The 14,447-nt window shown below is 39.0% G+C and overlaps 1 protein-coding gene across 1 annotated transcript; it reads left to right on the top strand.

Moving 5' to 3' along the window:
* Positions 1 to 6,867: 6,867 nt before the first annotated feature.
* Positions 6,868 to 11,525, top strand: LOC127752428 (probable xyloglucan endotransglucosylase/hydrolase protein 28). The gene is made up of 4 exons (XM_052277772.1): positions 6,868 to 7,369; positions 7,471 to 7,571; positions 7,930 to 8,138; positions 10,229 to 11,525. The coding sequence occupies exons 1-4, from the start codon at positions 7,144 to 7,146 to the stop codon at positions 10,710 to 10,712; spliced, it is 1,020 nt and encodes a 339-aa protein (XP_052133732.1). The 5' UTR covers positions 6,868 to 7,143; the 3' UTR covers positions 10,713 to 11,525.
* Positions 11,526 to 14,447: the final 2,922 nt, after the last annotated feature.

The raw sequence follows: 14,447 nt of genomic DNA, 5'->3' as shown, positions 1-14,447 counted from the left end.
ACAAGATGAGAAAAATTGTTCAGCAATTAATTTCAACAAAAGTCAAGACCTCAACCTTAGGGTAGTCCCTCCCTTCGTTAAAAAAAAAAACAAACCTAGTAGAGAATGTGATCTAAAAGAGAAAAATGTATGTATGTTCAAATTTATTATACTGGAAGAGATGGAGTAGGTCGATCCTAACTCATAAATTATTGTATAAATATAGAGTTTGTATAAAACTCAGTGGATGGTTTATTCAAAATAAATTATTATCTAATCACCTCTCTTAATTATCTCTTCTTTCATTCACCTATCCCTTTCTCTTTGTTCTTGCTTCATGCCTAAAGTTATTTTCTTGATGAGAGATGATTTCATCTTCCTTCTCTCTCCTTGTTAACTCTTTTGCCACTTTGTTTTTTTATGTGACAAACATACACTACTAGGAGAAGGGTTTTTTCGTGCGGTTGAAACTGATTTTCGCATGCAGATAGGCGGCCCGTATGCACCCAAGGGTCTACGAAAATCGCGATTTTCGCGTGCGGGTGCCTATGTCGCCCACATGGGAAAATAAAAATCCGAAAAAAAATTCAAAAAAAAAATCCACCGGCAGCGCCACCGCCTCCTTGTCGTCGTCGTCGTCCGAAGACGCTGCCCGCGCCCTCGTCGTTGTCGCCACCGGCCTCCGCGCCGCTCGCCGCCTCCTCGTCATCGTCGGCCGGGGATGCCGCCCGCACCCTCGTCGTCGTCGCCGCCGGCCTCCGCGCCACCCGTCGTCGGCATCCGCGGTCCCCTCCAGCCGCACCGCCGCCGAGGCCCCTCCCCTCCGCTGGATCTGGCGAGGAAAGGAAGGGGAGGGGAGGGGAGCCGGATCCCAAGGGGGGAGGGGAGGGCGGCCGGCCGCTGGTTCCGTGCTCCCATCGGCCTCCAGGCTCCCCTCCGGCCACACCGCCGCCAACGCCGCTCCCCTCCGCCAGATCTGGGGAGGAAGGAAGGGGAGGGGAGTGGAGCGGGATCCCACGAGGGGAGGGCGGCCGGTAGCCGGATCCGTGTGGGAACGGCCGCCAAGCACAGTCAGGACTCGGGGAGAGGAGAGGACGACATGGAAAATGAGGAGAGGAGTAAAAGAGGAGAGGAGAAAAAGAGGAGAGGAGGGAAGAGGAGAGAAAGAGGGGAAAATTTAAAGTGGGTAGGAGGGAAAGAAAGGGTGGGTATTTTTGCATGCGGCTCTCTTAATAGGTCCGCACGTGAAAATAGGCTCATTTTCGCGTGCGGTCCATTCAAGAGGACCGCACAGAAAAAATCTCAATTTTTCCGTGCGGTCCTCTTGAATGGACCGCACGCGAAAATGGACCCTATTTTCCTAGACGCGACCAGTTATGATCCGTCTGCAATCTAAATGACTCCATATCTAGGAAAATCTTTTGTGTAGTAGTGATATATATAATGTTATACTAAACACTACGTGACATGGAGAGTTGGGACTACCCTTAGGCTTAGAGGATGTGCCCTACTACCTCCCTATCAAAATAAGTGTATTAAGGGGTTATTTGATTGATGACTAAGTTTGTCACATCTCACATTACCACAAGTGTGTATCACCTCCTGTCATATTTCTTTTCATTTACCTCTAATTAACCTCTCTCTCACTTCGAATCACACCCTTATTTAATGTACTTTCTCTATTCCAAAATATAAGTATTTCTAGTTGTTAAGCAGATGTTAAGGTTAAGAAGAAACAACTTTGGTGTTCCTCAATAAAGCTAGAAATACATTTACTATGACATAGAGATATAGTAGGTTATAAATAAATAAAAATATTCATAAGAATAATGATATATTGTAAAGTAAAAAAATATCTTTAGAAAATGTTGTCCAAGCAATACTTATGTAAAAAGGTTTTTGAGAAATCATACTTTTGAAAGTGGTAGTAATAATCTATATTATCTACATAATTAAGTTGTTTAGAATAGGGCACAAGGTAGCACCATTTGATACACTTAGATACATAATATATGCCATGTGTTCTTAATTTATAATTAACCTAAGACATTGAGTTGCCAAAGTTTGAACCCTAGTTTGTCATCATCATGCATGTGAGTACAGTACAGGCCTTGCTTGTGTCATGCAAGAGAGGTAACTTGCACAAAAGAAAAAAAAATGGCTGATCAGAATGAATAAGAAAAACAGAATTCGTTGTACAAAATGTACAATTTTAGCTGATTGAAAAATTATGAAAATTAATTAGATCCCTGAAATCTTTTTTCCCTGAAGCTACAAATTAATCAACACGAAAACTATAAAACCTCTGTGAAAGACCTCTGCATGTGGATCAAGATCCTGTGCAGTTGTTATTATAAGTGTAACTTAAGCAGTTATATGTGTATCAAATGATCTAGAATGGAAGGTCAGGATATGAAGTGGTACTGTAGCAAAAATACTGTAGCAGGGATGTACTATATTATGCCTTTACTGTAGCAGTCATCTAGAGCCGCTGGATCTGAAAACGAATGGCCACGATTGTGTGCAGTTGCTATTGTGCAGTTACAATAGCAACTGCATTTGATCTCAATCCTCTGCATGTACTACATCCCCAAAAGACCTCATTTCTCACTGTAGACCTCATTTTTCACTATATGAATATTGGAAAGAAAATGTTCGTCTAGATTCATAGTCAAAGTTGAAGTGTCTTTTGAGGACAAATGAATGGCCTGTTTGGCACAGCTCTAGAGCTAGAGTCTAGCTAAATAATTTCAGCTCCATCTAAAATGGGAACGGGGATGGATGGAGCGCTCTCACAGAATAAACTAGAGGTGGAGCTGGGTTTTTTTAGGATGTTCCACAACTCCGATCCACTACAGATCCAACTCCTGGAGCTAAATCTAGGAGTTTGAGCTCTATCAAACAGACCCGAAAGTATATAATACAACACTTGTCATTCTAGGTTGTTTAGGATAAATTAAGGTTTCATAAGAAAAGACTAAAGTAACCCTTATTGATTAGAAGCGGAAGGGTAGTTGAGGATACAATAGAAAGAAATTTGAATAAGATGTGATTGAGGGGACGATTAGTACTTTATAGTGACAACTATTCTGGCAAAGAATTTGCAATATAACTATTTTAGAACTTAGGGATTCATACGATCAACATGCATGCTGTGTATGAATCCTTTCTTCATGAATCTTGGATTCTTGGTGGTGATCAGGTCAGACATATGTTGGCATTCACCCTTGAATAACTATTACGTTCCAAAACCTGCAGTACTGCCACATGAATGCAGACATATACCCCTACTATATGGCATAGTACTATATGGTATTGTCACTTCGATTAATTTGTACCATGAGCACATGAGATGATGAGGAATTGATGAGTATCCATCTGATATTTCAGCAACTAAACCGCCGTCCCCATGATCGTCTCATGTTTGAAGGAAGGTAGTTGGATCATTACTGGAGCGCAATCCTATCCAATGCTATGCTCTGATCCTTGGAAAGTTGGAATGACCAAGAACAAGGGTCTCTTGGCAATAAATACCCACATTCAAGGCTACACGTTGGGTGTCATGCATAATTTATTAGCCACCAGGTAGGTAAATCATGTGAAGTTGTATTTACAGTGAGGTAAATTCCCACTGTGAGGCCCCCTTTGATTCAAAGGAAAAACCATAGGAATTCTAGAGGATTTTATCCTATGGGAAATAATCCTATAGAGCCCTTTAAAACAAAGGATTGTTTCCTATCAATTCCTTTGAAATTCCTATGGAATGAACCTTACTAGAGCAATTTTGGAGGAAAATAAGCATGAGGTCTCACCTCATGTTTTCCTCTTCATGTGTCTAAGGTTCCTGCGTTTTTCCTGTGTGCTAATCAAACGACAGTTTGAAGACTTTCCTGTGTTTCAAAATCCCATAGGAATCCAATAAGTATGGCATTCAATTCCTAAGTTTTTCCTATTCATTTGTTTTCTGAATCCTGCAATTCAAAGGGGCCCTGAAGGGGTGCCAAGAGTAGAGATAAATATATATGGGACTCCTGCATTTTACTACGGAAAAATTGCATGATGAAATGCTAAACATTAGAGTGCAAGAAGATTTTTTTTTGCTTTAATTAGACAATCTGCACCTTAGAATAACTATGCAAAGCCTATAAATGATTGGAAATAAATGTGGGTTTACTCAAAGATGGTTAGTATTAGAGAGAATCTATTCTATACCACTGAGTTTGTTCGAGTTTAACGATTTGCCATCGACATTGTCTCCTTCTATAATATACCAGTGACTTTATCAATTGTTCTACGATACGCCATTGGGCTGGACACTATTTTCAAAAATACCCGAAATACCCTTATGTACATACAAGGTTACCAATTAATTTATCCTATTAGAAGTTTCAAAAAAAAATAAAAAAAATTATATGGCCTACTTACACAATATAGAAGTTTGTATAGAAGTTTCAAGTTTTTTACATTTATATTTTTTGTAAAAAAATATATAACTCATTTGTTATATGCTATATAAAATACATTTTATTGATGTTTTTAATATAAATCATCTTTCATACACTACATAAGATATTTTTGTGCTATTATCTCTCGTATAAACAAATTTTCTCTCATATACCACATAAAAATATTATTTTCTAAAATCTAAATATACCAGAAAAAACTTGAAACATGTATACAAACTTCCATGTTGTGTAACGAGGCCACATAAAAAATTTTATATTTTTTTGAAACTTCTAATGAGATAAATCAATTGTTAATCTTGTATGTCTCTAAGAGTATTTTGGGTATTTTTGAAAAGAATGTCCAGCCCAATGGCATATTGTAGAACAATTGATAAAGTCGTCGGTATATTATAGAAGGAGACAATGTCGATGGCAAATCGTTGAACTCGATCAAACTCAGTGGTATAGAATAGATTCTCTCTTATCAGTGGTATAGAATAGATTCTCTCTTAGTATTATCTAACATGCAGCATAGATCAAAACATTTTAAAAAGTCATAGAGGTAATGTAACTTCATGATAGAAGAGATTGAATTCCTAATAACTACACTTAGTGATGTGCAATTATATAAGTATGGTAGATCCAATTTTGGGGAAAAAGTGTAAAAATATTATTGCATTATCTAAAAATGTACTACCATGGGACTGAAATTTCCTATTTAAATCCGTTTATTCCATGAACACACTACGAATAATTACTATGATAAATCCAATGAAAAAAATCATTTTACTCATTCGAACTATTTCATTGGATCAGTTCCCCCTATTGTTTTAGGTCATTTCACACCTAAACTATTAAAAATGATCCACTTTACTCCCTCCATTCCAAATTGATCTACATATAATTTTTCTGAGGTTATTCCTAAATGATCTACATATTTGTGTTCATTTATTGAGTCTATTCGTTATTTGTGCATTGGAGTAAATGGACATTGATGCATGCATCCATGCACACAAATATTTATAACCCACATGCAATATCTTGATTTGCTATTGGCTAGAAAATATTGGGGATGGTGCATGCATTGAGTTTGTTGCTAGAGTAAATATAGTATGAGAGAGTTATTAGTTTTTCTTGGTCTTGGTGTACCTATGAAATATGTAGATAAATTTGGAATGGAGGGAGTACTACCTAACAATATTTCTCCTTTTTCTTTATATTTATATAAGTTGTAATTCAAGATGATTTTTAGAGCCATAGATGACACATAGTCAAAGTTCTAAAATACTAGCAAAATGACCATGTTTTGCTATGGGTAAAAGAAAATATATTATAATATGTTATAGATAAAATACGTTTTTATCAAATATGTTAGTATCACTTGTTTGGTTATTTAAATATATGGTATTCACTTATTTGAAACAAATACTAGACTATTCCAGAATATCATAAAATATTATGGACTAATTTATAAAAGTTACAAAAGAATGGTGGGTGGCAGTGGCAAATTCACTGCCACCATAACTAGTGCCTTCTAAAGGAGTACAGGTTTTCAAATATTTTCGTGATTGTTTGCTTGAACTCTTTAATCTTGAAGTTTAAATCAATAAGAGATGCCATCCTATGTAACAATGATAAAAAGTATTCTAAAAAATATTGAGAAGTACTCTTACCAAATTTCAGGGTAAAATATGACTTATGTAGAGAAAAAAAAGAGAAATACTTCGTGGAGTGAAGTGAAACATTTAAAATATTTTGGGGACTAAAATGTGTCAACAAATAGTTTAGGAGATTAAGTGCTCTGATAAAATAGTTCGAGGGGAGTAAAATGGACTCTTTTTTTTTCTAAATCCAAATACTACATTGAGGATTTTCCCCACTAGATTTAACTCAAGCAACTTTGAGGTATTATTGGTGTACCGTGTTGCAAAGGGTCCTCTCCTTGCCAAATTTGGTAGACTTTCATGACAGAATCCCTGTACATTAATTGCTTATCAAAATGCCAGGCATGCATTGCATCCCAACTGATTATATATCCCACCCACAGATGAAACTCATCAGGATAGATAGCACTAAATATAATAATACAACCAAAGAAGTTCCCAAGAAAATCACAAAAGATTAGGCCATATAACAAAAAAAGATTCTTCTACAGTGATTGGTCAATCAGCACAGTAACTAGTAGTAAAAACTTTCCCCCTTGTGAGTTCTCAGTTTCTCACATGAGAGCCCATGGATGCATTGCTAGAGACAAAAGGACAGGTAATGTCTAATGTGTGAGATACTCCAATGATGTTTTAAATAAATAATAAATGTATAATAATCCATTTGATACTATACCAAATAATAATAGTGTAGTATCTCATTTCTTTATTAGACATACTCTGCCACCACTGCACACAATCCACTGCAAAATCTCTCTCTCTCTCTCTCATGCAATGCAAATGCAACCTGCCTTATAGAGAGAGAAAGAAGAGAGAAGAGGAGAGAGAGAGGGTGCAGCAAGACTTGCAGGTGCCCATAAAAGAGGTCACCAATGGCAATGGAGTGAGCTTGCTGCTGCACCTGCATTCACACCACCAAATGCAGAAAAGATAATCTCCTTTCTCTCTCTATTAAACCCACACACACACACACCAAGAAGGAAGGCAAGCAAGCACAGGGCAAACCAGAGCATTGGAAAGCAAGAAGCAGAGCACATCAAGAAGCAAGCAAAGCCATGGCCGCCTCTCGGTGCTTCTTGCTTCTCCTGCTGCTGCTGCTATCTCCCTTACTGGCGTCCGCTGGGGAGGAGGAGGAGGAGGCCGTGCTGGCCATGGCGGCCAGGCTGCGGAGGCCGGCGGCGGCGTCGTTCCGGGAGGGGTACACGCAGCTGTTCGGCGACTCCAACCTCGCGCTCCATGGCGACGGCAAGCGGGTCCGCATCTCCCTCGATGAGCGCACAGGTTGCTCCTCCTCTCTCTGCCTCTTGGTGGTTCGGATTCTCTTTGTGGATTGAGTTCTTGGATTGGATGGATAATCTAATCTGTGTGCTTTGTTGTCTCAGGCGCCGGATTCGCGTCGCAGGATGCGTATCTGCATGGCTTCTTCAGCGCCAGCATCAAGCTGCCGCCCGATTACGCCGCCGGTGTCGTCGTCGCCTTCTATGTAACATATCTCCTCTTTCTTTCCTCTTGCAATGTTGCTGATATATACCCCTATCAGGGACAGTGCATTTCTTTCTGATTTCTGATTTCCAGAACCAAATTTGTACTCCATTAATCTGTTTGGTAAAAAAAATATGTTACCGTTGGTAATTATTATTTGCATATTTCATCAAATGCACAACTCAGTTGTGCATTATACCTGCATACTTCTGAACATCTCACAAAATGGCTTTGCATACTGTTTGATTAAGATGTGCATAATACATTATGTGTTTCAGTTCTACAAACACATTCTGCAACATTGTATCTGAAATGGTCATCATCAGTCACAATGTTAATTTTACTGTGGTTTTACTTAGATGTCGAATGGCGATGTGTATGAGAAGACGCATGATGAGCTGGACTTTGAGTTCCTAGGGAACATTAAGGGGAGGGAGTGGAGAGTGCAGACCAACGTGTATGGCAATGGCAGTACATCGGTCGGCAGGGAGGAGAGGTATGGCCTGTGGTTTGATCCGACGGAGGATTTCCATCGTTACGCCATTCTTTGGAGCCATGACTGGATCGTGTAAGGAAACTCCCCCCCCCCCCTACTTTTAATCACATTCATGCATGATTGGTTAATACTATGATCAAGCTTTTTAGTATATTCTCCTTTCATCTATCCTTTATTTATGACTTGTTTTGTTAAAGATAATGTGATTTTTCCATCATGAATCTGAGTAGTATTAATCGCTTGCACTGAAACACATTACTATCTTCGTTTTGTGACTTTGCGACGAGGTGTAAATCTTTAAGAATCTGAACAACAGAAAGAAGGTAAAAATTAACTGTTATAAATCAAAGATATATGCGATATGCTTTGAATAAATAGTATTGAGTAACAACATGTATTGAGTAATAAAACTGAGAACTATTTCAAGAACATGTATTGAGTAATAAAACTGAGAACTATTTCAAGAAGGGTAATTTGTTAAAGATGTAGCAAACAGGGTTCACAAAACCGATGGAATTTTGCGAAAACCGGTCGGTTTTCGTGAAACTGCTAGGTCTCGATTTGTGGAAACCGGTCAGTATTAGCCTATTTTAATACAGTGTTGACTGAAAATCATCGGTTTTTATTGGTTTTCGGTTGGATTTCGGTAAACCAGTGAGGAGCGGTTTTTACTTCGAAATCGAAAAGGTAAACCTTGGTAGCAAATAGCGCGGGCACACAGAAATAACATGCTCTTGTAGTGAAATTTTTCATGATACAGTTGTTGCTTTTGCAACGAAAATTTTCAAATAAACACTTTTGCTTGTAATGTGTAATCCATTACCATAATCATAGAATTAATATGAGTTTGTAGCTATAAGCATACTGATGTTTAGATGGTATCTGTACTCATGAAGATGGCACTATTATATCTGTTGTGTTTGATCTGGTTGTCCTTTTACTCATGTAATGTACTGAAACAATCAATAATTACCATTATTACCTTCAAGTACCTTTTTCCTTGTCCCCTCTACTTTATCCTCCTCCATGATTGAGAGGAGTGATTTTCTCATTCTTTACAGCTTGTATGTTCCCTTGGATTATTGCCACTTTAATAATGTACTCTACTCATGACCCAAGTTGAGTTAAATGGTATTCCCACAAAAGATCGTCGAGTAATTATGCATTTCAAAGTAAAAGGGGTTCAATGCTTCTTTTGTTTGAATATAGTATGATTCAACCATCTAAAACATCCAAATGCAACTCTTTCAGCACCACATTTCATTCTGCATAAAATTACTTTCCGCATTTAATTAAGCATTCCATCCTTTGTCTTTGGCATGATCTATCATCCTCCACCTGATCCTTCCGCCAAGATTCTTGTTCTACCATTCATTGCAAACCTGCTTTGTCGACAATGATAGAAAGCTATTATGATCAGTCACAGGCAAAACTTTTGGAGTCATGTACTAGAGAAGAGAAACTGAAAAAGTTGTCACCACTACCATTCTACCACCACACAACCACTTTCATCATGTGCTTTCACATGTTCATGTTCATGCATCCAAAATGACATCTTCCATCCCTTCCCTTTCTTGAAACCACAGACTCAAAATGCAGCACAGCTTAGGGGAATTTGCACCCAGAAATTTAATATGCTGGGGTTTCAAAATCAAAATGTACAACTTGGCACAATTACTTGTGGTCATGCTAGGGAAGTTTGTATAGTTGAGCACCTAACTTCAGGACATTGTTGGTTAGTAGTACTTATGATATCAACAGTACAGGTCAGGAAAGCTGTCTCTTGTAGTACTTGTTTGAAATTTCCCATGGTCATAATGGCATAACCGTATGCAGTACAGATCTTTTGAAGACAACAAAGTAGGTGACTATGTATTTGACTAATAACAAACCATTCAATGCCAAGAAACATACATGGACCAACAATTATATTGGATGTTATGTTTTGTACTCTACTGTTCTAACTTACGATATACGCATGTATGCTACTGTGGATGAATCATTGTTTCACAAAAAAAAAAATACTGAGATTTTCAGGCATATTTAGAATGTTCCAATCTATTCCTATTTTTCCTTTCCTCTCAGCACTGTTAGTTTCCCTCCCCATTCTCATTCTTGCTGGTTCTTATCATATGATTATCTCACTGTATGTCTCTCTGCAGATTCTACATTGATGAGACTCCAATCCGGGAGGTTCAGAGGACCAAATCCATGGGAGTTCAGTTCCCTTCCAAACCGATGTCGCTGTACGCCACAATCTGGGATGGCTCCAGCTGGGCTACCTCCGGTGGCCGGTACAAGGTGAACTACAAGTACGCCCCTTTCGTCGCAGAGTTTTCGGAACTCATGCTCCATGGCTGCGCTATGGACACCTTGACCCGTGCACCGATGTGCACACCGGACATTGCCAACATCCACAATGCCGTGGCCATGTCTGGTAGGCAGCGATCGGCGATGGAGAGGTTCAGGACGAAGTACATGACTTACGGCTACTGCTATGATCGTCTTCGGTATCCTACACCTCCATCAGAGTGCAATGTCGGCCCTGAGGCCGAGCTATTCCTCCCCACGGGTGAGGCGAGGTCCATCGACCGCCATGGACGAGCTAGGCGCCACCGTCGTGGTCCAGCTGATTCAGCATTCTGATCTTAGCTAGATTGTGTTGATGTGGCAGCTAGCATTCTGATCATCACAATTGGCTCAGTGTGTGCTCACCTCCCTTAATTTTGTGTGGCTTATGTGATGATTTTGCTGAATTTATGTGGGTAGTGTTGTGCATGAATTGGTAGGCAACTTAGATTGATTTGCATTTTGGTGATGGTAGAATTGAATAGAGTTAGGTTATTAATTATATTGATTAAGATTAGCATTTCATTTAGGCTTGTTGATTGTAGTCTGCTGATTTTGTAGAACGTTTGTATGACAATAATGCATGGTGCCCATGATATGAAATGCATATATATGTAGTAGCAGTAACTGTGTCCTTGGAACACTGATTGGATTATTCATTTCTAGCATCCACTAAACGCGTGCAGCTAGGCTATGCTGCAGTTAGAGCTAATATCATGATTTTTTTACTAAAGTTCATTCTCTACCAATATGAGTAACTTTTTATTTGATTAAGCAAATGTTGATGTTAAGTTTCTACTGCAATAGAGCATGTTGATGTTGCAGTTGTAATGGGAAACTCTCCCTTTTTAGGGATCTGATAATCATCTGAAGTAGCAGGCGATCTAAACTTGTGGGAAAGGATTTGAAATTCTGAATCCAAGATATGCCTGAATTTGCACCACATTATCACTGACAATTAAACGGTACTTCATCCATCCAAATTAAGGTGTTAAAGTTTTATCCTAACTCAAATGCTATCTAACTTTAACCAGATTTATAGGAAATAATTAACATATACCGTGGCAAATAAGTACTATATATCAAGACATATCTCATAGTGAACTGTAATGAAACTAAACTAATTTGATGCTGTAAAATGTTGGTGTACTTTACTAAGTACATTTGGTCGATGGCAGAAAAGTTCAATATAGAATCAAACTAAAAACACATTACATTACATTCTGGAACGAAGTGGAAGTAGATATATGACACATAATGTACATATCTATTATTTTTTCAAACAAAATCACACATCGTAAAAGTTATACTCCCTCCGTCCCATAATATAAGGGATTTTAAGTTTTTGCTTACATTGTTTGACCACTCGTCTTATTCAAAAAATTTTGAAATTATTATTTATTTTTTTTACTTACTTTATTATCCAAAATACTTTAAACACAATTTTTCGTTTTTTATATTTGCACAATTTTTTTTTGAATAAGACGAGTGATTAAACAGTACAAGCAAAAACTTAAAATCCCTTATATTTGTTGAGTTGTGATCCAAATTCATTTGCACTTAATAAAGGCCAGCTTCTGCTATAGCGGAGCGAAGGCTGAAGCTGGCCCATTGGGCTGTGCGCCTGGGGACGCCCGGGGGTGCGGGGGCGGAGCCCCCACGGTACGGATCATCATCCCTTTTAGGGTTCCACTATATATATATACCTCTTGTAAGCCGCCGTGCGGTGATGTAACCTCACCTCAGATATAGTGAAGATATTTTGCTGGCTGGCGCTCGTGATTTTTTTCTCTCCTATTTTGGGAGGGTTTTCCACGTTAAATCTCGTGTCTTTTGTGATTGATCTATTGTTCTTTATCGTTTGTTCGCCTATCGTTTCCTAACAATATTATGAGACGGAGGGAGTACTATGCAGTGCTGTCTCAATTCTAAAATACAATAACACCTAGAATCAGATTAGACACATCAATAGGATACGCCTAATGTTACTGTATTTTGGGGTACGAAGGGAGTAGGCGATTGGAGGCAGGGTTTCCCAAACCGCCGGGATCGGGGTTACTGTGCCCTGGCGGTAAGCACGGTTATCGTGCGGTAACCGTGAAAAACCGTACAAAACCGTGCAAAATTCATCAAAATTCAAATTATTTTTAAATTTATTTGAATTTAAGTAGGTTACCGCGGTATTTATATTACCGTACTCCCGCGGTAAGCCTGATAACCGCGGTAACCGCGCGGTTACCGGTGGTACGGTGAATCCTGATTGGAGGCCACTTTGTGACAGTGTGGGGACGGTTTTTTTTTTTTTTTTGCCTGTGTTTCCGAAAAATTTCTGTGCATCTCGTGAGCATCGGAGGGCCACAGACAGAGACAGGCACTAGGCGTGGTGTACTGGTTTTGTGTCCCCACCTGTTAGTGGTAGCGCTGTTGCTTTAGTCACTGTCGCTGGGCCCGAGCATCCCTCCAATCGAAATGTCGAATAGAATAGGTAGCATAGCCGTTACCGGTAGAGATGCAAGTGGGACTGGCAAGCGAATTTTTTTAGCCCGTTTATCCTATTTTTAGTTTATTTTTTCTTCATATACTATCATGTGAGAAATAAACTAGAAAACGGGTTTCTATACGGGACTAGCCACTTGCATCCATCCATAGTTACCTGCTCTGCTGTGCATCTGCTGTGGATGTGTGGTCTCACCTGTGCCCGTGCCCCGGTATGCAGGATGCAGGGGCAGCATGCATGTACAGTACAAATATGATATGAGAGATCCAAGGGAATTGAAGGGACCAGCAGAGCAGCAGCAGTGGCGCACCCAGGGAACTTTGAAAAGTTTGTTTGGGTAAAATCTAACTACATTATCATCAAAAAAGAAAAAAGATCTAACTACATTGGATAATTGTTACGGTATATGGATATCATTTTATGTATCGACGGTTGCTTGAGTACAATTGAATTGGGTGTCCTTTTTCTCATTGGTTTAAACTTTTAGGTTGAATTGGCTTGATACATTTTTAACTCAGCATGATATCAGAACGGACAATCGAGACATCTAATACATACTATGTCGCTTAGATACCATGTGACTTAACATGTACTGACCAGTTTAACCCAATGAATAAAAACTAAAGTTGAGGGATGAGGAGTAAGAGTGATAATTCACTTGTTTCAACTGGTTGCTATATGTCTTGATAAGTTTAGGTAAATCTAACTACATTAGGTTGTTGTTACGGTAAATGGATATCATATACCGAAGAGCGACGACGATTGACAAATGAGGGCTTTCTTTTGTACACAGAAATTATTAATCTACAGTATTTTCATATGAGTCGGTTCAATTTTGACTAGTCCTGCGACCTCATATTTAATGGGCAAGATGGGATTATGGCCGGTCCATGTGACCATGAGAGTTTTCATGGGCCAGAATAGGATTTCTGCGGACGTGTACTGGCCCACGCTTTGTAACAGGCATGGGCTCCCACGCACGAGCAGATAGATGAGGCGACTTTTTTTTTAAAAAAAACAAGACTGGCTGGAGGACCCACCTCCCAACCATCTAGGCTTCCAAATTTCACATGGCAAGATCCACGATGACTGAATTATCACACTTACGTACGGTGACTATTAATAGAGCGACTCTTAGTCTTATCTTACTAATTAATTAAAAAAAGTCAAATTGGTTGCTAGTTTGATCTCATCAGGTAAACTCAACTTCGAAGGTTTCCCCTCTCTTGCTGAGGTACAACGAACAGCAGATGGCACGAATTTGATGATGCTCCACAAAGACCACATGATATGTATTTTGTCCGTGTCTCTCATCAGCTGTGGTGCCCTTGAAATGAATAAATTTTCATATAAGCCTTCTTTGCACTAGTTTGTAGAAAAGATAAAATGACCACTGTAAATAGGGGAAATCTGAAGAAAGTCCCCTTCCTAGATATGGAGCAATCACTAAAACACATGGAAAACATATAAGACATGTTTAATAGTATAGATAGCTTCTATCTCTAATATATTTCCATGTCATCAGGAGCTAATGT

This window comes from Oryza glaberrima, chromosome 10, assembly GCF_000147395.1.
Source record: "Oryza glaberrima chromosome 10, OglaRS2, whole genome shotgun sequence".
Taxonomy (NCBI): Eukaryota; Viridiplantae; Streptophyta; class Magnoliopsida; order Poales; family Poaceae; genus Oryza; species Oryza glaberrima.
Note: the sequence above shows the minus strand (reverse complement) of the source record. Positions and strands in the feature narration are given on the sequence as shown.